We start from the raw sequence: 26507 nt of genomic DNA, 5'->3' as shown, positions 1-26507 counted from the left end.
TTGGAACAGGCTGCCCAGGGAAGTGGTGGAGTCCCCATCCCTGGAGGTATTTAAAAGATGTGTAGATGTGGTGCTTAGGGACATGGTTTAGTGGTGGTCTTGGCAGTGCTAGGTTAAAGGTTGGACTCAATGATCTTGAAGGTCTATTCCAACTTAAATGATTCTATGATTCTGTGAAATACATCATTGGCTTTCAAGCTAAATCATCAGTTCAATAATAGATGCCTGCAAAGTATCTTGTCAGGTGACTTTTAGCTAACTGTATCCGTCCCCCACAGCTGAAGGTTTGTTATAGCTGCACCATATTCTGAATAGCTTAGTTCATGCCTTTCTATGAGGGCATTCTCCTGTCTTGCTCTTGGCAAGTGTATATATGTACGTTGTCTATAGCTTGCAAAAGTTCTGCTCTGTGTTGCTGATGTTTCCTGTCCTGCTTCTGGCCTCCTTGCAGGTGTCTGGTCAGGAAGACTTTTCCCAACAGTTGTATTCACGGAAACTGCTGGCCCCACTGTGGCCGAGCTCACTGGGTATAACGGACAACTGCCAATATGTTACCCTGTGCCAGCCAAAGAAACTAGGTGAGCTCCAGTGTGCGCTGAGAACATGAGTTTGCTGAGGATGGACAGTTTGTGGGCCTTGCTGTCTCTCTGAGTAGCTTGGGCATGTGTTGCATGAGGCACTCGGCAAAGATTCTCTTCTTCTATCCATTTCCTTGGTATATGAATTAAATTTAATTTTTCTGGAGTCTATTGCTGTAGCCCAATTTCTGCCATTTTCTTTCTCTAGTCAGGAGCTGAATGTTCCCCTACCAGTAACCATTGCTCTACATATCTCTTTCATATTCCCAGACTTATGCTTTTGTGCAGTTGTAAACAATGTTCAGCAGCCACAGCTTTCAGCTGCAGGTGTTTGTGGGAGTGGTTTTCAGCAGTATTTGCACACCACTATTAGGAAATCATTCCTAAGAGCCCAGTTACAATCATGACTCTTCTCTACTGTCCTCAGAGAGGATAAAAAAAAAGGAGCCCACACTAAATAGCTTTTGTTGGAATCTTGAATGTAGAACTTGTATTCAACCTGATCTCCAGAGTATTTTTTTCTTTTTTGGCAGACATTTCCTTGAGTTGCACACTAACTGATCTGCTTAAAAGTCCCTTGAACTTGTGGTGTCTCAGAGGGGACGTTCTTAATTTGTTTCATCAAGGTGCTGATGATGACTGTTGCGTTAGATAAAAGGATAGCAATAACTGTGCTCTGTTCTTCTGCATTTACACATCTGTTCTGTTCTACATTTAGATTATTAAGTAATTCCCATTCTCATGGTATCAGAGCACTTGGGCACAAAAAACTCTCTCAAACTAAAGAGGTCTAAGAGGTCTAAAGGTCTAAAGAGTATGCAGATGTTCCGTGTAGATGTGACTTTGCTGCAGTTATTTTCTTCTTTTAACTAGTATTTTTCTCTGCAGGCAGACGTAAGTACAGCCGGGACTTCCTGCTCCAGTTTCATTTTTGTGATGTTGCCTGTGAACGACCACCGCAGCTGGTCTTCTTGGAAGGTGTGACAGATGCTAAACCAGGTATTAATAGGAGCTTTTTCAGCTTGTGACTCTCCTAGCTCGATTTTGATGAAAAGTGAGGTGGAGGTAATGCCTGGTGAGAAAAGGGAAAGGCAGAAGGGTGCCTTCTGTGGCTGTGTGATTACTAATGGATTCCATGAGAGGGTCAGAGGAGTACAATCTTACCACCCTCATACACGCTGTCTGTGTTCCTTGAGATGCACTGAGATTCAGCCTCTTTTGGAGGCTGTTTCTTATAAAGTGAAAAAATTTTTTTTTCTTTTTTTCTGCTTCAAGATTTTTCTTGGGGAAGAACAAACCTGAAGACTGTAATGTCACAATGGCCACAACATAGATGTCTCTGGATGCTGGTACCCAGTAGACAGTGCCTCACCTCTGGGCCTTGTGGCATGGCTGGTTCTGCTCTCGCCATTTCTGTTCTGCCTTTCTCGACACCCTTTGAGTAAGCTGTAGGCTAAGGCAAATGAACTTTCTTTTGAGAGCAAAGGTTGAAGTACCCTGAGCTTTGATAATATTAAATGCTTTAAGGACATGTCCTTAGCAGGACAGAATATGACTTCTCAGTTGTTTGCACTGATCTGCTCTCAGGATGTTCCTGCTAGTCTTAGAGCTGGGGTTTCCTTTGAATATTTTTCTTTAAGGTGCCTGTGACTGGAAGCTATCTGCTCTTCTTGGGCAAAAGATTTGTTTGGTCTCAGGAGAAGCTTCTGAGATTTGGGATGAGCAGCCTCTTCCAGGATCTATGTAGGTCTGGCTGGAATCTCTTTGCTCCTTTGCAGACCGCCCTGCACACTGGCCCAGGCCTGCTGCCATGGTGAAACACCCTGATCCCCAGCCATTCATCCCAAGGTAATTTAGTGCACCTTCAATGGCCCTGCTCTTCAAGCCCAGTCTCGTTTTCCTGAGCACTGAAAATCTGGCTGAAGTAAAGACTGAAATAAATGTGAAGGTGGAAGAGAGTAAGGAGGGCTATCTGGAAGAGCCAGATCCACCCAGGGTTGTCCCAGCAGCTGGGCACTGTTCTGTCAGCATTGTGTTGGTGAGGTCAAGAATGAAGGGCATAGACAGGACTGGGTATTGGAGACAAAGGCAGTTCATAGTTTGCTTTGTCTTTGGTGTAAGTGGAGTGAATAATTCTGAAAGACTGTCTTTTATGCGTTCACAAAGTAGAAATAGTTTGGATGGTTGCATCAGCAAGGTAACATCCAACTTCAGCTGTGACTGCAGTACTGAACACTGCATCATTCTCTTTCCTTCCTTGGTAAACTGTGGCTGTTCATGTGCAGGTCTTCAGGCGTTATCCAGCACGGCCTCAACTTGACCTCTGTCTACAGCCACTTCCTGCCACAGAGGGGACGCCCGGAGGTCACAACGATGCCCTTGGGGCTTGGAGCCACCGTTGATTATATCTTCTACTCGGCAGAGCCTGTGGAGAATGGGAACAGGGGGGGTGAGTGTGGCAGTGCGGGGCTTATCCCTGTGACCTTGGGAGAGGGCTGCGAGGCATGCCAGAATGCAGCTCGGCATTGGGCAGTGCATTTCATTAGGCTGGGGTGGATCTACAGTGTGTGACTTTGACTGAAATGGTGCACAAAGTGGAAGCAACATTTGCTCAGGTATCATGAGAAGACACTGTTTATCTTTGCTGTGGAAAAACTGAAGCTGCTTAGCTTAGGTTCATGTAGACTTTTGAGGAAGCTAGAACAGAATGGATTCTGTTCTTTTGTATAAGTATCTTACTTGTGCTCCTGATAACAGGCAGTGCTGGGTCCTAAGTTCAAAGCTTGGACTTCTGGTCTTCCTGAGACCACACACTGGCCTTAGAAAGTGGTGACTGGATACCTTACAACGGCACCACCTCTCTGCTACCTGAAACAGGAGTTATGCTGATGAAAGACTGCATGTAAATGCATCCAGGAACTGTCTCTCAGCTGGTTTGGATCATGTCAGAATCAACTTTGGGGAGGAGGTTAGGAATGAAGAGATGAATTCCTCCTGAGGGGAGAATCTGAAGCTATTGCTAGGACTTAGTACCATGAAAGGAACTTCCCATGTAAGCAGCTGCCTGGTGAATTTAGTATATACTTGATTCCTGTGCCTGCAAGTATATGAAGCCATTGAACAGCAGTATTATAGGCTGCTCACTGCTTTCACATCTAGGCTCAAAGGTGCATGCAGTGTTTGTGCAGGCTGTCTTTGTTCATCAGGGAAAGAATAGGAAAGCATCCCTCTGAGTGTTAGAGTTAATCTACAGCATCAGTCTCTGGCTGATGTTTCTTTACATTTTCTTTGTCAGGTCGCAGGCTGTACCAGGATGGAGCCCTGAAGCTGCTTGGCCGCCTTTCCCTTCTCTCTGAAGATGTCCTGTTGCTGGCAAATGGCTTACCAAATCCTTTTTGTTCATCTGATCATCTCTGCCTGCTGGCTAGCTTTGGCTTGGAGATCTCCAGCCTCAGAGAGCGTTAGTGTTGGTTCCCTTTTCCTAAAGAAAAGCTGTTCTGAATACAGCAGTTGAGGCTCTGAATTGCACAACCTGCTTGCAAGAAGACTCTTTTCCTTGTCATGCCCTAAAAATCCCTTTCTCCCCTCACAAAAAGCAGGGATGGGAGAGTTGGAGCACTTTTTGCATTGGTATTTTGTGGACCTCTGCAAAGCTGAGCTGTGTTCCCAGTGGGCTTCCAGTTGTATTCAGGCATTACCATCTCTTAAAGGGATCCTTGTTCCACTGCTTTGTTTAGCAGATGTTTTAGTGCTGTGGGAACCAACATAACTCCCATGTTCATTTGTCCCTGTGTGAGATCTTCAAGGAGCTGAGAAAGAGAGGGGCAACGCTGCCTACTTCTGGTTGGTTAATTGCTACCAAGGAGCAGGGGATGTATACACCAATATTCTTTCACACCAAAGCAATGGTTCTTTTAATTTCTCAGTGATAGTTTATGAAGTATGGTCCTTCCAGGACTAGTTGTCGTATTGGCTTTGAGAGAGTTGGCTCTGCTAACTGCTTGGAAATGGCTTTTACTTAATAATGTGTAAGGGCTGCCTTGCTGGCAGAAGGGTTTGTGTAGTTGAACAGTTTCTACACGAAGCTGCCTGCTGTGACTAACGGACCAGGGAATGGGATTGCCAGGAATGCAGCCAGGGGTTCTACAGAGCCACCCACAGGAGCTCTAGAACTGCAGCAAAAGCCTAGAGGCCTTGGGGAAGGGTCCCTTCCTTTCTAGCAGTCTCAGAATGGTACCTAGTGTGGCACTTGTAGGAAAAATATTTATGATTGTCCCAGTGAATATCAGGTGGAAAAAATCATCCTGTAAGGCATGATAACCCCAGGAGGCTATAGCTCTGGGAGGTCCCAAAAGAGAGATGAAAATGGAAGGCATGTGAGAGGCCATCAGGTGGAAGAGCTGGTATTTGTCACTTGCCCTACTCTTTCTCTGTGCCCTCCCTATTCCATTCAGCCTGCCAGGGGTCAGATAGCCAACCTGTAGCATCCTCCTGCGCCAGACTGAAGTTCATGCTACTGCCTTCTTCTGGAGCCAGCCGTGTTTAGGTAGGTAGAACCTGTAGGACTGACTCCTGTCTCTTGACAGGCGTTGGGAGGGAGGGGAAGGCTGTGTAACTTGGAGCCAGATTGTCAATCGGTTGGATCCCAGTGTAGCTTTGGTGTCCTATCAGTGTACTTCTGTCAGCAGTGGCTTGGCCAGTACAAAAACAATAGAACTGTACTTGTTCCTAGGGCAGATTCCCCAGTTCAGCCTGACATTTGGTGCTCAGTTTTTCTGTGAGAGATGAGAGCAATATTGGCAGAAACATTATCAATCTTCTGTTCACAAATGAGGCAGGGAAATCTGGTCCCACCTCAGGTTTTTGTGGGAAGGTACGAGGAGACTTGAAATACTGTTCTCTCTTCCTGGGTTATATTGGGGGATTTTCATATTTTAAATGTTACTTTCTTTATTGAAAAATAAATTTTTTCTAATCTAAGAAAAAAACCACAAAGTAACTGCAGCACCTTGTGCTCCTGGCAGCTGAACTCTCTGAGGACTTGCTCAACAAGGCTTTGCTGGCTGGGATGTGAAAGAGGAGAGGACAAATTAGCTACACAACATAGTAGTAAGGAGGGTTGAAGAGACAGAAGTAGGCCTTGCTGTTGTCTCCCAGCACATCCTCAAATCCCAGAGGTGGTTTATTTGGCATCGGGCTTGTCTTGCAAAATGGTTTGCATTCAGGAACCCTTCCCTTCCTCCCAAAGAAAGCAAGTACTGCTGATCTTCTACAGCTCACTTCTGTAAACTGTACAGAAACAAGGGGTGTGTGTGGGGATTGTGTTCTGTGCCCATATGATTGTGTAAGGACTGCATATTCCCTTCTTGCCCCTGCCAGATGGTGTGGTATTTGCCTGGTGATGTGTGGATGGCTTTTGCTACCCCAGTTGGGATAACACGTAGGAGTCTGTATAAGTGAATGGCAATCTGGGGGTGAATAAGTTTGCAGCTTTGTTTGCCCTTAGTTTCACAGGTAATGGTTCTGGTGTGGCACTGGTGTTTGTACGTGGGGAGGGATGCAGAGCTGTGTATTTCTATGGCTCTGTTTATCTGACAGTTGCACTAATTTCTGTAAGTACTCTTATTCTGATTTTGTAATTGATTGTATGTGTAAAGGGAGGGGAGGAAAGGAAAATCGGTGAACTGAGAGCTTTATTTTCTGCCAGGCTTGAGAAGAGGTTGCCAGAAAGCAGCCTTGTTGCAGATAACTCCCACCAGCTGGTAACATTGTAATAGGAAACTTGGAAGACACTAAAGGTTTAAAAACAACCAACCAAAAGCAAAACAAAAAACATTGTGACACATAGTGTTGGCACTTACAACTTTGGCTGTCTGCTTTCAGTTATAATTGCTGCCTAGGTCTGGTGGTCAATTGATGAGGGGGGGTGTGTTTGTGTGAAACCAGCCCTCCTGCCCCACCTATTGAGACCCAGAAGGTGGGCACAGTATGCCATCAGATGAACTGATTGCCCCTGCGCTGGCTGAAGCACCCTGCCAATCCTGTGATGTAACTGAGGCGTAGGAGCTGTGCTTCAAAATCACAAGTGCTTCTTCCATTTTACTTAAAGACACTGCTGTTCTTTTGGGTAACTTGCATGAAGGCATCTCTCAGGGAGGTTTTAAGGTTCCAGCTGTATTTTGTTGGAAAACCTAATGTTCCACAGGTCAAGCTAATGCTTTCTCTTTTGATACATGAAATAGTATGGTGTGAACTTGGAATGGTTAAGTTGTTGAACACTGGATATGGAGTCACATGCTGAGAAACCCCAGAACAATGCCTGCAAGTCCTCTGATTCTGAAGGTTAGAAAGCTCCCAGAGGGACCTGCAGCTCCCAAAGCCCTGGCTTACACGTGCTTCCTTGGGCATTCATAGGTGAAACTATTGCAGAAATGCAGGACCATTGCTAATGACTGCATACAGACAAACAAAGGCAGAGTTGAAGAGTTGATCGCTGTGGTTGTTTTGGCCACTGTCCCTGAAGCTCTGGTATAGACCCCTACAGAGTTGGCCTGTTTCAGGAAAGAAAAAAACTGTGTTCCAGAGCAATTTGAAGTTAACATCAAACGGATCTGGAGACCTGTGGATGCTTCCAGCTGTGGGAGACTATAGGAGAAGTTTGGAGGTGGGGTGGATGGAAAGAGTCCCTACCTCTAAAATAGCAACTAGTATATACTTATAGGGAGAAAATAATGTGTTCTGTGCTGCTTTAAGAATAGCACACAGTGATATAATAAGAGGCTGTGGTAATGAGCAACTCATGGTGGGATGCAGAACTAAGGTTCTGGATGTAGCTCTTAACACTGTTTCCTGACCTAAAGGCATGACTAGTTGTCATTAGCACAGCTTTCTGATGAATTACAGAGGGGTCTGTAAATGGTTATGAAAGTGGAACAGCAGGAATATCTGCTATACGCAGAAAGGGAAGGTATCATAGAGGTAGGATCATCTACATCATCTTAGTAGTGATGTAGAGCTCGGGGAGACTGGTACTTAGGGGAAGGATGCCAGAGACCACTGGCAGTGTGTATACATACCCTGTTATCAGTCTCCTAAGCTGCAGGAGCATGCAGCTGTAGAGGCAAACACAGATTTGACAAAGTATCTTTGCTAGACAACAGCTGCTAGGCTGTATTTAGTTATGCTATTTAGATAGAAGTTGGACTTCCTTCACTTTCTCAGAGTTTTAAGTTCATCACTTCAGGAGGATGCCCTTTATAATCAGTTTTCCCAATTACATGGGATGGGAGGAGTGCTAAACAATATAACTACTCTAGTTTCTTTCCTTTTCTTAATAAATGAAACTTGGCTGCTGCTTGAGGTCGTCTTTCTCCATGCCTCTTCCTTATGAGGTGTCTCTCCAGCAGCTGTTTTCCCATGACTGCCACATCCAGTTATCTTTCTGAGTTACTGATGTTTATTTTTTTCTGCAGCTGTATTTCTTCAGTTAAAAGCTACGGGTGGAATTCTTTAGGGCTAAGTCTTATTATAAACTCAACATATAAATAGTGTCAAGCCGTAAGATAGTGGGTTCCCTCACCTCTGAAGAGTTAAGTGGGAGGGGTGGAAGCTTTGAAACCAACACTTAGATGGGAATATAAAACAAAAAAAAAGTTTAAGATTTATCATTAGTGCCCTGTATGCCACCTGCTTTGTGAAGCACAGAACTCTGAAATATACTTGACTTTAGTTCCTCTTCTCTGAGGAGTCTCTTAGAGGCTCTAAGAACAGTTCAGCACCTCAGAGAGAATCTCTTTTTAAGAGCGGATCAAGGTATGTGTCCTGCTCCTAATGATATTTGAGAGTGGTGTTGCCAGTCTGCAAAGCAGGGTGTTGCTACAGTGCAATTTCTCCTCCCATTGCCACCACCTCACTGATGAAGGTTTATTGGATGTACTGTTAGGAATTTGCAGACATATCCATGATTCATCCAAATACATCTCATGCATGGTTCATCCTCATCTAAAGGAGCTGCATATAAGCCTTAGTGGGATACCATCTCCTTTCAGTAGACTTCCTGTTGTGCAAGTTAATTGAATTGCTGGCTATGACCTGCTCCTTACCAGACTGTAGCTGCCTGGCCTGTAGTGCTTTCCATAGCCCCGTCACGCTGAGAAGCACAAGCTGCATGATTGCTGCCATTGAATGTACTGCATCGTGTTTCAAAGTATGATACTGAGTTTCTGTAGAGAACTCACCTGCTATAATGATAACCAAGGTGACTGATTTAACAGCTGGCATGCCTCAAGCTCCTTCCTTTTGTCAGCTGTACAAGTTTGGCTTCTCTTGTCAAGGCAAGTTATCCTCCAGCTTCCACTGAAAATGTCATTCTAGTCTTGAAGCTCTTTTCCCTTTTATTTTTAAATTTATTTATTTTATTTGAGATCTAGACTGCACATTCTTGTGCTCTAAGGGAATAGGAATGCTGTATAGTAGAGCTGAAAATTTTTTCCTAACTTTGGTTAGACAGACACAGCAGCTTTCAAGGTGCTGAGGTGGCAAATGGGAGAAGGACTAGACTAGACGCTGGCATGTACTACAACAAAAGATGCATTTGTTCCATCCAATCTTTCCTTTTATACACAAAAAAGACTTGACTTCAAGCCTTAGCAATGTTACTTAGGTTTTTAGTCTTTCTGGATGGAAAGCCTTCTACATCAGTCTTAAGTTTATTCAGTTATTGGCCACTTTCAGGAGCTGCTCCTGAACCGGGGGTAGATGAATGCAGTAGTTATTGTAAAGCTATTCCTCTCCTCCCTTCCTCCCCCAGAGTAAGGTTGGAAATAGGATGGCAGTCACTCTTTGCCAAAATAAAAATAAAATCCAGGAAAGCCAGCTCAGCTGAGTAACTTAAGTCTGTAATGGTCTGCTATCCACAGCATGTCATACGCTTCTGCCTTCCATAATCCTGCAGTCTCTGCATGAATGGTGCTTTTAAGTCTCACCCTCTCATGAATGGATTTCTGTATGCTTTTAGGCATGTGAGAGCCTTAAGTTTTGCAGTCTTGGGCTTCTCAGCGTAGTAGCTGACTGGGTTTCTTTTTCTTAATATTTTTTTAAATTACTGCTTTGCTGAGTTGTATATCCTTTCCCCAATAAAGGTTTTTCACTAAGGTCCAAGTAGTGTAATCTCTAACTGACTTAAAAACCTAGAACTGCAGGAACTATCAGTAGCGGGGGGAAAGCCTAATCTAAGAGGGAGCAGAAAGTCTTCATTTAATCTCAGCTGTAGCCAAGTCACTGTTCTGCCGTTCTCACTCCATTGTCTAGCAATCATCCTGAACTGTACATCTATAGGGCGTTTAGGAGTTACCTGATTTTTAGCAAAATCTGTAAGAAAGACGTGGGGCAGAGGGTATTTTCAAGCAAGCATCTGAGGTAGAGGTTTATAGAAGTCACAGCATTTTAGTCTTTTTTTGTTAATATTATTAATCTTTAAGTATTTAATAGGGGAGCAAGAAGCCTTCAACTGCTGCTGAAGTCTGTTGTCAACTCCTGGGCTTGAGCACAGGCCATGCAGGCTTATGAAGTGGCTTTCTTATTTTGTGTCTTCATACCATCTACTAGGTGCTATGCAATTACTTCCCCTCAGGGCAGAAGTTGTTCATATAATTAACTTAGCTAAGAGCGACTATTGCATGTGTCATTCCCTTTGGAGTAACAGGTTAGGGGATGTTTATTCCTTTCCTCTATGCGCTGTAGTCTTGCCTACATCCTGGCCCTGGTCCCAGCTACTCATTTCCCTAGAGAGAAAGGGTATGTTATGCCTGAAAGATGATAGCCTCAATAAAGTTGGATCCCCCTTGCTGGGGAAATGCACTGAATCTTGCAGCTGACTGTCCTTTATTAACCCGGCATTTGTCTTGAGAAGTCCTGGTGAGGTCATTAGTCTGGAAGGCCACTAAACTACAGACCTTAAGCAGAATTGCTTTTCAGGCCAGGGAGGGAGACTGGATCATATGGAGTAGAGCGGTGCAAGCAGAGGCTTGTGTTAACCCTTACAGTACTGTTTCAAGACTGAAGTTTCTGTTGCTGCATCCACTGACTTTTTTTTTCCATCTAGCCTGACTGATGGGAGTTCAAGAGGAAAAGGTGAGTTTTAGCCTTTGCTACACAGCCACATACGTACTTCTTACTCTCTGGCAGCTGCCTCTGTGTGTACAGACATACTCACCTGTTCAGGTGATTGAAGGAGAATGAGGGTTCTTCCATGTCCATAGTGTTGCAAGTACTGGGCAGCTATACGCAATCTGTCTGATACCATCACTCAAGGCTGCGCCTTTGACTTCTCAGCTGACTGATAATGGGAAAGTTTAAATCGGAAAGAAAGACAGTACAGACATCTTGTTTTCTCCGCACAAGCCGAGAGCAGTACAGAGGGAATTTTATTGTCTAAGTGTCAAAGGAAGCAGGAAGAAGTATCAACATGAGGGCTATGGGAAGTGCAGTAAGAACTAAATCTAAATACAAGTTCTGTGTTGGCTACATAAGAACACAGAATCACACTGATTAATTACAAAAAGACATACATGATATTGTTCTTAAAGAAAGAAACCTTCCATTTCTTAGTTCTGAGCTGTACCAGTGACAAAGATGTAAATGGTTTTGGAGCACCCTATCAGTGCTAGAGTAGAATACTGATTTGCATGGAAGGGGACCATTCTGGTCCCACTAGCACCATCTCAACCCTAACCTGGAGGGAAGCTCTGCTCTGCAGAGATTACGGGGGATTCAGTAGCCTTCTGGGCCTAAGTTGAGTTGCTCTTGAGCAGACAGGGCCAGGGCACCACTGAAGGAGAGTGGTTGTGATACAAGTAAACACCTGCTCAGAAAACAGACATATTAAATTCCCTAAGGAGTTCAGCTTGGCTGTAGAGGGACCATCTCCACCTTGCTCTGGCAGAGCAAACACCAAGCCAGAATAGCACTTGCTTTCTTAGGTTAAGTTATAAATCCATAATGCAGGTCTTAATGTTGACAGGACAACAGTGCAAGACCACTGGAATATGCGGTGTTATTTCAGCCAGACTTGCACACACTGTATGCATGGGACACAGGGCACCTCCTGCTTATATCTAGTGCCTGATCATCAGGACCACTTGAAATACTTCACTTAGAAGGAGCAAGTGGCTAAAGCAATCACCCTGAAGTGATTAGCCAGAGCCACTGGAGCAAGGTCAAGCCCATCTAATCCAGACTCTTGCCCTTTGGCAACAGGAGCATTCTTCTGTTCATTATGGTTTCTTAAACTCCACAATTTTAAGGACAGTCATGTTTCAGTCTATACAACACCACATGTGAGCCTACCTTACGGGGCAGGCACCTGGTTAAGGCTTTCACCCGAAATACTAAAGAAAAAAAAAAAAAAATTCTTCATGGCAGATCTGGTCTTGCCCTTTGGCAACAGGAGCATTCTTCTGTTCATTATGGTTTCTTAAACTCCACAATTTTAAGGACAGTCATGTTTCAGTCTATACAACACCACATGTGAGCCTACCTTACGGGGCAGGCACCTGGTTAAGGCTTTCACCCGAAATACTTAAGAAAAAAAAAAAATTCTTCATGTTAAGCAGATCTGGTAACAGCAATACAGCTACTGCATGAACAGAAACTATGTTTCAGTCACAGTTCTGGAGTCATTCTGGTAGATCGACGCATACTATGTACTGACCCAAACAATGGCACACAGGTAAAATAGTCAACTGAAAAAAAGCACTCCACTCCCAGCTAAAACATTTGCTAACGTACCTTAAGTTCCTAAAGACTCATTTAGCTTATCATATCAGAGTTAAAAAAAAGGCTAGTGTGTCAGACTGATGGACACCCAACCCCGCTCTTTAGTATATGAAGTTTGTATATCAGAGTGACACTGTAGCTGAAAGTTTTGCTCACTAATCCATTCATCCATTAAAAAAATTGCAGTTGGCCAGGTATCAAGGGACTTGTCTACATAAAAGTATTAAGAGGAACTCTTATTTCAAGGTTTGCATTACATTTAAAATAGTTTTGCTAATAGTAGGTCATCATTTGTTCAAGTCTTTCAAAGCTCACCTAGACTTCACATACAACATAAGCAGTGTCTATCCACTCCTAGTGTATAGATGCAGTTCCCTTCCACAGAGTTCAGAAGGACTTGTACTGCAGAACAGACATCAGATGAGACCTACTGAACAGTGAAATTTACACCCCAGAGCTACATGAGCGATCATATTAATAGTTAACATTAAATAATTAATAGGGCTCCTCAAGATCCATCTTTTTTGTTCTGCAGGCACTAAGGAGTATGAGTTACAGTCTAGTTCCTTATTTTTATTCCTTCTCTGTAGCTGTAAAGACTGCAGAAGTGAAAAAACTTATCTCCAGCCTTTTTTTCCTTATGGTTAAAGGCAGACCAGAAGCCAGAGCAGGTGGATGAGGGAGGAAAGAAGTGGAAGTGCAAAAGTTCGTCTTTCATTGTACCCTCAGGTTTCTTACGGCATAAAATTGGATTGCACTAATCCTCTCTGTCACAGGGGGATGCTGACTTGTTTGTTAGCAAGGAAGCTAAGCTTTGTATTGAAGTGATTCATCTTGTTACAAAGATGGGAGCAAGAGCAAGAAAGGGAGAATTGTTTGGTCATTTTCCAGTTTCTTGCACCATCTGCTAAACTGGAAATGCAGAAACAGTAAGGGGCAGGAATTCTACCACACAGAGAAACATAGCAGAAGGCTTGAAATAGTAACCCTAGTAGAGAGCTCATGTGTGCTCCTGTGTCCATCTTGAGAAGTCATCAACATTAGATACATAAGAAGAATTAAATGCCTCCTAACGTACATAATTGTGCAGCTAAACCTTGAAAGAGGATATTCTTGTCTGGCTACAGCTGAGGATTAAGAGACCTTGAACTCTACCTGTTATTCATTCCTTAAACATCCACTTCCTTTGGGTTCTCTAAGCTATTGGCCTCGGTTACATCCTGCAGGAAAGCACTTAGTTACCAGGTCAAACAAAGCATTTTTTTTTAAGCCATTCTGCCCTGGTGATCTAACACTGCTGAGCATCCCTTTTGCCCTGCTCTCAAGAAAGCATCATTAGCTTGCAGCTGACTCCTCACTTGCCCCATCTGTTTTGAAGTCTTCCTCCCCCCAACACACTTCCCCTCCTTTCCATCTAAGAAGGCTCAAGTCTCCAGCTATTGAATGTGCTCTGTATGAAGCTACTAATTATTCTCAAGAGCTTTCCAGTTACTCTGAATTAACTAACCAACCAACCAACCGTCATGGTGAGGATGCATCCTAGTTTTATCTAAGTGGCTTTTATAATTTTTCTTCTGGATTTCATCCACTTTACTAAAACCTGACATTCAGTCTCCCTTGCTGACTGCTGCTTGTATTTATCGTATGATTCACAGTGGCACCTGAACTTTCAGTCTGCTGCATAGCAAACATTATGCAAAGGCAGTTTGTGGCTTCCAAGTGACCCATATTATTTACAGTTAACTGTGGTACCTTTACAGCTAACATCATCGTTAGCATCCAGACACTAAATATGTTAATTTACAGCCACACAAAATTGACCAGAGGACACATTCAAATGGGTGCTTGGCTTGCTACTGCGGTCTAATTTCAAATTGTTGCATGTAGCTGGAGTGCAGGGGAGGGGACAGGTGTTGTACTGCACTGTGGAAACTGGCATCCTTTTCTGGATTAACCTTATCTTGGATCAGCAGCAAGTTCTGCCACCTCCCTATGGATTGTCCTCCTGGTCATACAGCATAGCGGAAGAGTACAGACTACAAAAACAGCTTGGAAGGACAGGCTGCAGTGGTATGGATATAGTGCCTTGCAAGTTACATCACAGTTAGGGATGTACAATTAGGAACCTGTAAGGCCTGAGTTAAATCGCTTGTGGGTGGTGCTTCAAGGATTAACACTGCTTTAACTCAACAGAAGAGCTGATTTGTTTGGGGATAAGAACCCATTCTCTGCCACCAAAATAGCACTGCTTATGAGGGTGTGGCACAGCAATACTGCAGCAAAAAAACTGGTAGAGCTAAGCTCCATCATGTTTCTGACACATTCACAGGAAAGAATAAGCCCAGTTCTAACAAAATTAAATATCTAGTATTTCAGAAAGTGTAGCTCCTTGTCAGTGCTGTGATAAAACAAGACTCAGTTTCTCTCAAGGATACTCCCACTCCCAAGCTCAGTTTTTGCATCTCCTAGATCCATGCGTCCAGATCACTTCAAGGCCATGCTGTTCTGACTTCTGGCAACACCACTGTTTCTAGGCCTTAGGCCTCAAAGAGAGGTCTGACAACTCTCCAGATTTCTGACAAGCATTACACTGCTTAATCGGTAGTACAACACTCCCCTGAAAAGTGTAGGAAGAGTCAAGGCTGTAAGTGGGCAGAAAGGCCCAGCCCAGCCCTTTGAGGAAGGCTAGCATAAGTGGTGCTGTTAAATACTGCAGCTATCCAGAGAGCCAGAACACAAGTACAGCTCTGGGACTGGGGTGGGGAACTACTTTCAGGAGGCTCCAGGCTGAGCTGTCAGGAAAGCAGCTGCAATCTCCTTGAGCAGGGCTTCCCACCAACAGGTGTCTATAACTCTAGCACTAACACTACAGTGAGGAAGGAGCAAGACCCTTGTGGAAAGGAAAAATGCTTGTAAAACCTGTTCACATCATTAAATCCTTCTTTAACTATTTACTCTTAAAACTCGTACCTCAGTGACTGAAGTGCCTTCCACAAGCTTTCACAGTAGCAGTCACTAGAAGTTAATAGAGAGAAGGCTGATGAAGAGATGACTCAAAGTTCAGGCTTCGCACCAGCCCCTGCCTGCCCCTGCCTCCGCTGCGGGGACGATTGAGGTCTCTGTGCCTGTTTTCATATGGCAATGGCATAGGCATATCCTGACCCACTCAAGCACAAAAAGACAGCAACAGCTCACCAGCATTGCAGTGGGTAAAGATCATCATCATCCCACTGTCTACCCCCCTCAGAGACAATGAAATGCTTTGAAATAGGCAGGACTAAACACACAAGATGTGGTTTCTCCGGATGAGAGGCCCTTGTATGATCAATAAATCAGGCTGAGCAAATTCAGCCCTGTCTCTCACAAGAACAACGCTAAACAAAGTGTTCATAATGACAAAACCAGGAGTTTTTGCAGAAGATGTGGGGGCCATCCTATTCCAGCATCACTTCTCCCTCGGCCCTGCAGGCCTGGCATGGGTTGAAGACTTCTGTGCAGACAGGGAAGAAGTACTGTAGACAAGATGCTTCATCTACTTGCTGTCAACACAAAAAAATTGACAGCAAGTCTGCTGACCCCACTCACTTCATATTCTTCCTGCAGCAAACTCCCACCAATGTACAGATCTTTTTCACAAAAAAATTGACAGCAAGTCTGCTGACCCCACTCACTTCATATTCTTCCTGCAGCAAACTCCCAGCAATGTACAGATCTTTTTTATTTTTTTTTTTAAAAATACTTGTTTCAGTGAATTAAGATGGACACCTCTCCCAGAAACAGGCAGGTGAATCCTCTGGGACCCATGGGATCCAGCTCTGGGACTGGCCCACTAGGAAGTACCTGGGAAGATCAGCACTTTGTTCCGCTCCCACTCCCCTGTCCCCTTTGTCAGAATCACTGCAGGTGGATCCAGGTCCCAACTGTGGCCAGGCAAGAAGTCTGTGGAGCCAGGCACACAAGGCACAGCTCTCTTCACACCCGGATCTGGTACCCATTGAGGTCTGGCATGGCTTTGGAATCAGCAGGCTTCTTCTCACCAGATGGCCTGTAAGCAAGAGGGTAAGAACTATTCAGAAACTGTTTTTTCAGTCAGGAAGTGCTGCACATTGAGATGGCAGCACAGGAACAGGTACAGGAAAGCTTCAGACTTATCCTACACTATTGAGGGCAGGATTATTTTGCAACGTCCAGTGAACTCTCCCAACTATCTCCACAGAAGAGAATGCAGGTTAGGAAGAGTAGGAAGTCCACTCTGGTACCCCAGATCAGTTTTAGGAAAACAATCTCACTGACAACAGTGTAATTTTTGGAATCTCTTTGGGGCACAGGTCTGTGAGACACCAGAGCTCAGACCCCTGCGTAAAGTTAAATATCAGCTACCAAGATCACTGTCTATTTGAGCTGCCTTCCTCCTCCCTGCCAAAACAAAAAAAAACCCAGCTGTACCCCCACTCCCCAAGCAATGATAAACTCACAAAAGCACAGACTAGGGAAGAATGCTACTGCAGGTCAGAGAAGCATCCCCTGTTATAAAGAACCCCAGTAAGACATCAGAAGGATCCAAAACCAGACAGCAAGGTGGAGGCTGTGAGTAAAACAGAGATGCTCTAGATAGGTCTCCTGCCCAGTAGCCCCACTCACCGTCGGTCCCCGCGGCTGTTTTTGCGCCGATGGGGGCTGGCCTGACCTCTTTGTGGGGAGGAGACATCTTTCTTTCTGTCCTTGGTGGGAGATGGTGGCCCAGTTCCTTTGCCAATCTGCCAGAAAAATTAAAGTAAGAGCAACATGAGCAGAAAACCAATACAAGTAGTAACCAGCAAACACAAAGCCTAACAACGATTAATTATATGGGAATAAAAGACAAAAAGGCAAGGCAAGTGCATAAAAAATGCAAAAGCCAGAAAAAGCAAGCTACAGTGACAGCTATGGCACCAAGGACTGTATGTAGTCCAAGCTAATTGCAACTGCAGTACTGCACGAGCATCCGTTAGGGGATCAGCCTGTATACAAAGGAAAAGAGCCCCCAGCCTCCAATTCACCCTCTACTCCACCACCATCTAGGAGAGCCTCCTGCCACTTCATTCCCCCAGCACACCATCAGCCAGGCAAGACAGCAGATGCAGCAGTGAACTACTCCATCCTTGCTGCTTACCTTCAGCCTCATATCACGGGCATGTCTCTCAAGCTCTTTGCGGAAGTCTTCCCGGGTTAGCTTGTCTAGATCCAGGATGGAATGCTTCCACTCAATCTGCTCCACGCTGTGTGGGTCATGGGACACACAGTGGCCCAGCTTCACCTTTTTGAGAGTGTGCCAGCAGCGGCGATATGCCTCCTCGAAGTCAAAGATGAGTTCGCTCAGTGTGCGGAAGACGGGTGCTTTGTACATGAGCTCCTCGCGTCGGCTGATGCCCAGTGCCCCATAGCGGCCTCCAAAGTTCACCCCCAGCACAATGTGTCGGAAGTAGTTCCCTGAGAAGTGGGTTTTGAAGCTGATGGGGAAACGGTCCAGCGTGGTCATGTTGTTGGTGAGGTAACTGACAGCAGCCATTATTCAGAAAACAACCAGTGATACCATTTTCTTGACAAGATACTTCCTTCCTGCTCCAAACCCTCCCAGCCTCCTCAGCAGACACACCACTGATTCAGGCATCACATAAGCAGGATTTGTTCTCCAGATCAAGAGTCCGGCTCATTGCAAGCTGCCCTACTTTCATCTGGGTCATGGGGAAACCAGACTTGGCCTCTTCAACAAGACAGTTAACAAAGGGGAGTTAATTTTGAGGCAGTTTTGTGATGCAGAAGTTGCAATGCTAACACCTCAAGCGTACTGTATTCCATAGCTCCCAAACTGTAATGCTGTAGCATTATTCCTTAGTTTGTTTTAATCTGTTTTACTAGCTAATATTTCACACACAAACCGAGGAACCTTCAGAACAAAATACTCATCAGACTACACTTCTGAACCATTCACTTGCCATCTCTGCCCCTCCAGGTGGCTTTGCCAATGTGCATCAAGAATCTATAGCCCGAGTGACGTAGACTAAGCCTGGAAGATAGCTAGGAAAGATGTGTACTTAAAGATGACACATGTCTAGAATTAATAAAGGTATTGCCTAAGCTGGCAGGCAGTGTTAGACATAATAGTAAAGTGACATACACCATAATTAGAAGTTGGGGAGGATCCCTAACTTATTTTAATGTAGAACACATGCAGGCAGCATTGCAGTAAGGGAACAATGTTATCCACAAAGGACTTCCTGACCTAACTCTAGCTAATATTTTTGCCCCTCTTACTTCCTGACCTAACTCTAGCTAATATTTTAGCTAGATGTTCCTTAGATCCTTCCTTTATCTTTTACTCACTTGTAGAGTTGTCCAGAGCAGCACCACCCTTCTTGGGGAAGGAGGAGCAACTCTGAAGAACTAGTTCTGGTATTTCAGAGAATTGCTTGGATTTGGATTTTATTGGTGGGGTTTTTTTGGGAGAATTGGGGAGGGAAAACAGAGAGATGTGGGGCTTGGTGACAATATTATCAGCAGCCTCAAAGCATCATAAGAACGCAGAGGAGAAAACACAAGGATGGGCAGACATGCACAGTTCCAAGAGGAAAGGATACATTCCCAGGATCACAGCTTCCAGGCATTTTATTGGCAGGGCCTCTTTGGTCATTTCTTTGGCCAGGTCCATCAGCCTGCAGAGTGGGACAAAGGGAAGACGAGGACAGTTAGAGGGCTTGTGCTATGTAAGTACGGCCAGTTCAGCCCTTCTGCACTATATGTGCAAGGTAGGTTTCCAGGAGAGAAGGTGGCCCACTGAGGACAGGGAACAGAAGAAAATATCTTCTTTAGGAAGATATTAAATCCAAACCAGGTCTCTACCATATGCTGTCGCTGCTTACAAGGAACTCCCTTCAGTGAGTTACACCAAAGCTGCCTACTAGGCCAACCGCTGTTCTCAGGGAGACCACAGCACTTGGCTCAGTGAGTTCTGGGTGGACACCAATGTGACCACAAGCAGAAGCTTCAAAGGACCGAGAGCCAGCAACGTTTGCCTCACAAGGTTCAAGGATAGTGAAGCCCTCTTCTCTGGCATCAACCCTACTCTCCGTTCAACGAATACTATGAGGAGACATTGCACTGATTACAACACAAGACATTTGGGGTCACATAAGTCTATGGACTAGACCAATAGTAAGAAGCCAGTCTTGGGAGACTCTCAATATGCTGGCCAAGAGAGTCAATGAACATCAGGTGCTTATCTCCAGGAACTTACAGGGCATAGCTCTTCCGAAAATCTGCAGTCAGGAGAATTCCCCTTCTCCTTCAAAGTATGAGACACCAAAAGCTTAGTGAGCCTAGATTCTGCAAAGGCACTCACAGGACCTATGAAGTTAGACCTGTAAAGATACTTGGCTTTTACGAAGCTTGTTTAGGGCAGGACCTAATTTCAGAATCCATCAGAAGTTCATATAGTTATATTCCAATTAGAAGCAGGCAGAATCTGCACATCTTTGAAATACATTTACGTTATTTTACTGGATTTACTGATTCATGACAAAAAAACCTACTCTTGTCCTTGAGAAAGGCCAGACACAGCTCTGCTCAGCCGTGCCTCAGGCAACAGACAATAAAGTCACCTAAAGTAGGATGGAGCTGCAGTACTGAAAGCCCTGAGTGCCACCTAGACTGTGGCTGTGGGGTGGAAGAAAAAGCAGTGGGTATAGCAAGGCCCCAACATCTTAAAGCAAGGATTAAATGCTGTAGGGGCTGCCAGCACTTACCCAGTCAGAGGTCTGCTCTTCTTAATCTCAAAGAATTGTGTCCCAGTGTGATTGTACCTGGAGGCAAGAAGTTAAGGGCTCGGCAACTTGGAAAGTAGAGTTTGAAGAAAACCTGTCTGAAGAACTTTCATGTTACTTGCTATTCTCAGAGCAAAGCCACGATCCCACAAATATAGCAGCAACGCAAGAAAGTTCCCACCTCCCTCTCCTGCTTTTCTCCCATTTATAGTCCCTCCTTATTTTCACTGTATTTCCTTCTTGTCAATTCTTCTCTTTCTCCTCCCCACACACAGGTTTCCACTCCACTTCCGAAAGGTCCATGCTGACAGCACATGTTCTGCTCAGCTTTCCAGTTATCAGGGCAGAACAAAGTTTGATAGAACTCTGCCTGCTTCAGTCTGCACAGAACACACGGAGCGTTGAAACGTTCATGGTACCTTATTCTAAGACTGACTGGGACCCAATCCAGAGCACAACCACCTTAGATGGGTGAGAGTTGCCAAAAGGTCTGCCGCCTTGTCTTGTTTTAGGGCTGAAGCCAGAGCTAGCTCTGTATCTCATCAGTGATATTAGACTGTGCTTGCATGGCACATACCTGCTGTCCAGCACAACAGGGATGGAGAAATCTCATTCCCAGGACACAGTCACACAGGCAGCTCTGCATATAAAGGGGCAGGATACCACAGATGCACAAAAGCAGGGCGGCTGACTGTACTTTAGACAGAGAAGAGTGTTCGAGTAGGATGACCTGAGAGGCAGTTTTCTCACCACCACAGCTCACCCATGCCTTAAGAGTGAGGTGACACACTTTGTAGTCCATCTGAGATCCGGCTGTCAGGGTCTCAGATACGCGTGTTTTTAATGAAATGGCACTGTAAAGCCACTGAACTAGATGGGTGGGTGGTGGGGAAAGGCCCTTGACAACATGCCCATTTGTTACATGGAGCGAACAAGATCAGAAGGTAACTTGGGCAGAAAAGAAACGAAACAGAGCAGCAAAACAAATCGTCATCCCAAGTCCAGCTTCCTGTTTTCAGGGAGCAAGTTCCAGTTCCGCTCCAGCTACAGCAGAATGAGCTTTTCTGCTCTTCACAGGGAAAGAAAGTCCCCTTGCTCTTCCTGGATTATCACACCAGTGACTAAGGTAACAGTAAAGGATACTGAAGCTCCCTGATGTAGCGCTGTACAGCTTCCAGGCGCTCAGGGATGGGGGTGGACGGCTGGAACGCAGGCACACTTGGTATGGGAATCTGAAATGGGGAGCAGAACATAAATCACTGCTTCCAAACCTCTCCGGCTTCTTGCTGAACTCAGTGGCACATAGCTACAGGGAGTGTGTTCCTCTGAAACCAGCCCCGTTTTGCTGCCCGAAGTGACCACTCCAGGAACATTCCTCTGTTCCCACACCGATAACTGTAGTCAGAATGAAGCACCACCACAGAGCTGCAAGAGAAACTGTTTGAAAGGGTCCTGCATTTAGGCAACGTTACATTGGAAGAATTAGATAAAATTAACTGACAAGGCAAGATGGGAGACAAGAAAGCCATCACCAGAGGGAGCTTGGCCTCATTTGAGTATGCAAACTGGAAGGCACAAAACAAAAACAGGAGAAGGAGAGAGAAAGGCAAAAATGGAGAATGAGTTTCCCCAAAGCCACCGGAGCATGGAACAGTCCTGTAAGCAAGGTATAGAAGTCCCTTACTGCCTCCTGGCATCTCAGGTGAGTCGGCACTGGCTAGGACACAGGCTTGACAGCATCATGACTACCACCCCGACACCGTTCGTTGTTTTGAATTGTGTGGTCAGAGAATGACTTCTGAAAGTTCACCATTCGGACTGCTGTCCCATTCTGAGGCCTCAGCCTTATGGGTCCAGTCAGATTTTCCTCACCATTTGCTCCACAGGGGATAACTGCAGCCTTGTCAGCAGCTGAGAAAATGTGACTAAGGAAAGAGAAGGGTCTTGTCCACAGGACAAATATAATGGAGAAGACATAAATTTGGTGTGACCGATAGGCTTGGAGAAACAGCCCAGCATCTTCCCTCTGAAGGATAACTCATGCCTTGCACACACCCCTCTGATACCAGGCTGCAGCTTTTCATAGCAGTTTGGTTTTTAGCATTTCAGTTCCTCCTCAGACTTCCCCCAGAGCTGGGCTATCCCCAGCTACGAAAGAGTGAGTCAGAACCAGATCTTCCCTTGGGCCTTCCACCTCACTGTGCACAACTGCCTCTGTTGGCCATAGTTTTGTACCCAGCGCCGCTGGTTAGCCACTCATCACCCTCCATGTGTATTTTTGGGACCACTCGTTTCCATACCTCCTTCTTCTGCCCTGGGTTGGCACAAGTGACTGGTGAACCAGGTCAGGCACTTGAACCAGCTGAAAGCCGAGGCAGCAAGCATGGGTAGTTTTCAGTCAGATCAGTTCCCTGTCCTGGTTTGCCACATGGTCGCACTCTGCTTGTGCCCGCACAGCACAGGGACCAGAGACTGCTTAACCTTGAGAGACGGGCTGTCGCTGCCTCCGGAAACCGTAATCTGTAAGTGTTTTTCAGTCTAGCTTCAAACATCATCAGCAAGTAAACACTGAGCTAAACTCAGTCTCTATCCATTTTCTCTCCCGTGTTTTGATCTTGCTTTTCTTTTTTTTGGAAAACCAAGTAGCACCATTTGGCCACTGGTACCCATTTTCCTAGCACCTCTTGGAGGTGCCAGTTGCCATCTCCAGTGCCTCATTTCCCTACCCTGCTTGGAGCAAGAAGAGGTACCGGCTGGCTCACTTGCAGGAGACGGCACAGGAACGGCAGGAGCAGATGTGAAACTGGGTTTGTTCAGCCGCAGCAGGAGCAGGGAAGGCTCCAGAGAGCGGCGCAGGGATGGAGCCATCTCTGGAACTGCACGAGCTGAGTCAGTTTGGATGCTGTGAGCTGACACACTGAGTCATAGGAAATCATTTCCAGGCAGAAACAATGAAAGAGGTAACAACCAGTACGGGCTATTTAACTTTGTTTCATTTCTTCAGCATGGAGACTTTCATGCTTTTTGAGTGGAGGCAGACAGATTAAGTGCATGTTGACAGCACAGACTAATGATTCCGGGTAGTTACTCCTCCCTTTACTAGTACCGACCGCCAGATCCCCTTTTCCTCAAAGGACTGTGCAACACTGAGACAGCGTAATGGCAACCAGTTCAGCAGGGGACTAGTTAATGCAGAAGAGCCTCCTGCACCTCAAGTAATTAAACTGATGAAAGTACAGCGTGCTCTCTCTCTCAGATCTGGGCCTGCAGCCCAGACTGGGCTACAGTTTCTTTTGCATCAGGTCTATAGCATTTTAATGGGGCAATAGAAGCAGGAGGAGAGGAATAAGGCCTCCATCCCTTAATCCCACACTGACAGGATGGGAGACCCTAACGCTTTGTTCTTACCCAGCATCATCCACTGCACATCTCAGAAGGGCTATAAATATTAGGCAGTCTTCACAATCCTCCAGAAAGCAGAGAGGAATTTACTTGTAACACAAAAGATAGAAAATCAGATCTATTTTGCTGTCCCTTTAGTTATTCTGAAAGCTGGAGAGCGAGCTAGGAAGAGAGCCCAGATTTCCCAGAGCACATACCTCTGCCAGGCTTAGCAGACTGACTGAACACGTCCTTGGTCCCTCATCACTTGTGTGGAGGGGTTGCATCACCCCACTCCTGGATTCATGTATCCTGGCAGGCTGGCTATATGCATGGGATTGGGACTCTGCTTTTAGAAAGGGGATCCTGAGAACAGAGATTTTCATGTACTAAGTGGACCGTGCTGTACATGAGACAAGGCAGATGGGAGCGAGGCACTGACAAAGCTTCACCCTTATCCATATCACAGGTGCTTTTTTGGCCAGCCTAGTTTAGCAACTTTCTTTTATGGTGCTTACATGTATCCAAGCACCTCCCTAATCTTACTTTTGCAAGCAACATGGGAGCAATACCAATCCCAGTTATTAGCGTGACTAAAGAAACTGGATTTCTTCCCTCTCTCTATATATGAACCCATTAAGTGCAACTCATCCTGTTTTTGCCCTCATAACTACCTCATTTAAAATCCATCATTTCTTAATGAGGCAAGCACACATCACTTTGTATTTCCAGTGTGCACCCATTTGATGGTCCCAGGAGCTCCAAGCAAAGCAATACCCCACCCTGTTGCTAGAAAGGAAACAACCTACAGGAGGGTGACACTCTCAAGCCTAGCATGCATGGCCAATCAGCTATGTCCCGCCACCATGGCACGGCTCACTCAATGCCCACTCACCTCAAATCTACTGGAAGGAAATGGAGACCAGAGGAGATCTCTGAGCTCTCACACCCCAGTAAAAGACGGCCCCTGCAGCTGATCTGTGAACATATTTATAAAATCTGATCACAGCCTCCTGCAGTCATAATTTTATGGTATTAAGTTTAGTTTATGGACAACTCTTCTGAGAGTTATTTCCCCCAACACCCAATACTGGCTACTGTTCAAGGCCAAAAATTTCAGAGTTGGCAAACCACAGTCCAGTTCCCAACACCTAAGAAGGCCTATTTACCCTCCAGCACATGGACAGTACCTGGCTTCTCAAAGGAGCTAGCCCTGCAGAGTACACTCATTGCCCTAATTCTCATCTGTTGCATCAGCCATTCAAAGAAACTTGATGTCACGGAGACAGGTGGTGATGTAAGCAGCCCTCAAAGATAAAAACACATCCCTAGAGAGGAAAAAGAGCTAGGGAAACAGAGCCCATCCATCCTTGCTGCTTCCTGCATCCCAGCATCCTCTCAGCTGTATGCCTGGGGAGCTTGGGAATGGGATCTCAGATTGTGGAGCGCTGAATAGAGTTTATAGATCTGGTTCCCAGGGGTGCTAGCAGACGCCAAAAAAAAACGGATAGCCCAATTTCACCTGTTATTGCAAGAGCTCATATCACTTGTGTCCCCTAACTGTAACTCTTTGGCACTAAGACTATAAAGTGAGAACAGTGGAAGTACTTCACATTAAGACCAACCCCAGAGACTGAACATTGTATTTCCCTCCCCTCATGCACTGGACTCTCATTTGTGAACTTATTTCTTCCATTTCCCTCACCTCTCCTGGCCAAATCAGCCCTTTTGGTCAGGAAATGAAGTAGTGTATGTTCTGATTGATTTGAAACACGTTTTCAGCCCTCACCCAGGCTCAGGACAAAGTCAGAGGAGAGGAAGGAAATCTGAAAAGGGAGGAAAAGTCTAGTGGAGTTAGAATAGGGACTGTAATCAGGATTCAAGATTTGTTCTGGTTGCTGCCACAGATGCCTATAACTCTTCACCGCACAAAGGATGTTACATCACACACTTCTCCAGAGTTCCTCATGGAAAGCAGTACGGACTGCCTGTGCACTATATAATAGCATGTTCTTGCATACTTCAACTTACCTTCCCAAGGAGGTAAGTCCTTGCTAAAAAAGCCTGAGCAGAAAAAACGTCATCTTTTTGCATTTGAATTTCCTCTGTTAGCGTGATGGGAATGCTCTCATAACCTGCCAATGGAGTGACACACCAAATGTTTGCAGTGTCTTTTGTTCACAGGATGCCAATGAAAGGGGGAGATTTTTCTCCAGCCGAGGTGCAACACAGATAGCAACAATCACAAGACTTCACATGCAAAAGTTTCAGTATGGCACAAGGGCACAAGGTTAAGTGAAAGCATCACCGGTTCCTCTTTTCGTAGAGTTCTCTGCAGCAAGGCCTGGAACGCGCTTGGAAATCACAACATCTGACCCTACACCAGCAACAAGCTCTGCAAGCATTTGCTAACTCCTCTTAAAACTCTTTGGCATCAAGAGTCTCTTTTCTGACAGACACCGTTCTGTGCAAGAATGCCTTTTGGTGTGGGAGACTGTACCCAAATCTAATTCCTTCTGGTTCAAAGACTCACCTCTGCCTGTCTCACTTACCCTCCCACCTCAAGTATTCAGACTCTTCTAAATTTAACTCTCCTCATCTTTTCATCATTCATCCAGTCTTCCTCTTTAGGGCAATCCATCTCCCTCCCAGGGGGCTCACACATTAGCCATCTGAAGTCCATTTTCCAGCAAGGCCTCAGAAGAAGAGGGTGCTGCTGGCACGCCAGGACAGAGCCCCGCAGACACCCTCCCGCACTCCGAGTTAGAGCGTGGCTTTGCTTCCTGCAAGAGCACCCCCGGGGGCCCTTTACCCGAGGGATCGCTCCCGAGCTGGGGAGCCTGGCCTCCAAGAGGGTCAGGCGAGCGACCCCTCCCAGCGGGATGCCACCGTTTCCCCTCTTCCCTTCGTGCGCCCCGCAGGGGACGGCCCGGCCCGGGCGCTCCCGCCTGGGCCCCGGCCCGCGGGCGCCACG

The 26507-nt window shown here is 45.6% G+C and overlaps 2 protein-coding genes and 1 long non-coding RNA gene across 4 annotated transcripts in view; 1 reads left to right on the top strand and 2 right to left on the bottom strand.

The window, feature by feature from the left end:
• Positions 1 to 10441, top strand: part of ANGEL1 (angel homolog 1) — a 15144-nt gene extending 4703 nt beyond the window's left edge. For both annotated transcript variants that reach the window (XM_019472490.1, XM_019472491.1), the window contains exons 5-10: positions 452 to 578; positions 1467 to 1577; positions 2357 to 2426; positions 2864 to 3027; positions 3874 to 4038; positions 5033 to 10441. In XM_019472490.1, the coding sequence (XP_019328035.1) occupies positions 452 to 578; positions 1467 to 1577; positions 2357 to 2426; positions 2864 to 3027; positions 3874 to 4038; positions 5033 to 5124 (729 nt within the window). In that variant the 3' untranslated portion in view covers positions 5125 to 10441. The remainder of the gene's footprint in view (positions 1 to 451; positions 579 to 1466; positions 1578 to 2356; positions 2427 to 2863; positions 3028 to 3873; positions 4039 to 5032) is intronic.
• A 520-nt stretch (positions 10442 to 10961) lies between these two features.
• LOC103900128 lies at positions 10962 to 15958 on the bottom strand. Its single transcript, XR_657648.2, has 2 exons — positions 12131 to 15958; positions 10962 to 11940 (listed from the first exon to the last, which is right to left on the bottom strand). It is a non-coding gene; the product is annotated as an uncharacterized LOC103900128 (long non-coding RNA).
• Positions 15959 to 16006: 48 nt separating this feature from the next.
• Positions 16007 to 21405, bottom strand: VASH1 (vasohibin 1). Its single transcript, XM_009280923.1, has 6 exons — positions 21296 to 21405; positions 20135 to 20191; positions 18971 to 19045; positions 17506 to 17887; positions 16995 to 17110; positions 16007 to 16398 (listed from the first exon to the last, which is right to left on the bottom strand). The coding sequence occupies exons 1-6, from the start codon at positions 21403 to 21405 to the stop codon at positions 16326 to 16328; spliced, it is 813 nt and encodes a 270-aa protein (XP_009279198.1). The 3' UTR covers positions 16007 to 16325.
• Positions 21406 to 26507: the final 5102 nt, after the last annotated feature.

The sequence above is a fragment of the Aptenodytes forsteri genome, unplaced genomic scaffold (genome assembly GCF_000699145.1).
Source record: "Aptenodytes forsteri isolate BGI_AS27 unplaced genomic scaffold, ASM69914v1 Scaffold193, whole genome shotgun sequence".
NCBI lineage: Eukaryota > Metazoa > Chordata > Aves > Sphenisciformes > Spheniscidae > Aptenodytes > Aptenodytes forsteri.
The sequence above is the reverse complement of the archived record's forward strand: the minus strand, read 5'-3'. Positions and strand labels throughout refer to the sequence as shown.

Bases quoted from the DNA above. Each gene is read 5' to 3' on its own strand.
- VASH1 (XM_009280923.1), bottom strand. From the start codon at position 21,405: ATGTTCTGCTCCCCATTTCAGATTCCCATACCAAGTGTGCCTGCGTTC. The intron at 20,192-21,295 runs GTATCCTTTACT...TCTTGCCTCCAG, and splicing joins CGCTACATCAGGGAGCTTCA to GTACAATCACACTGGGACAC. The intron at 17,888-18,970 runs GTATCCTTTCCT...GGCTGCTGTCAG, and splicing joins GAAGCTGTGATCCTGGGAAT to TTACCTCACCAACAACATGA.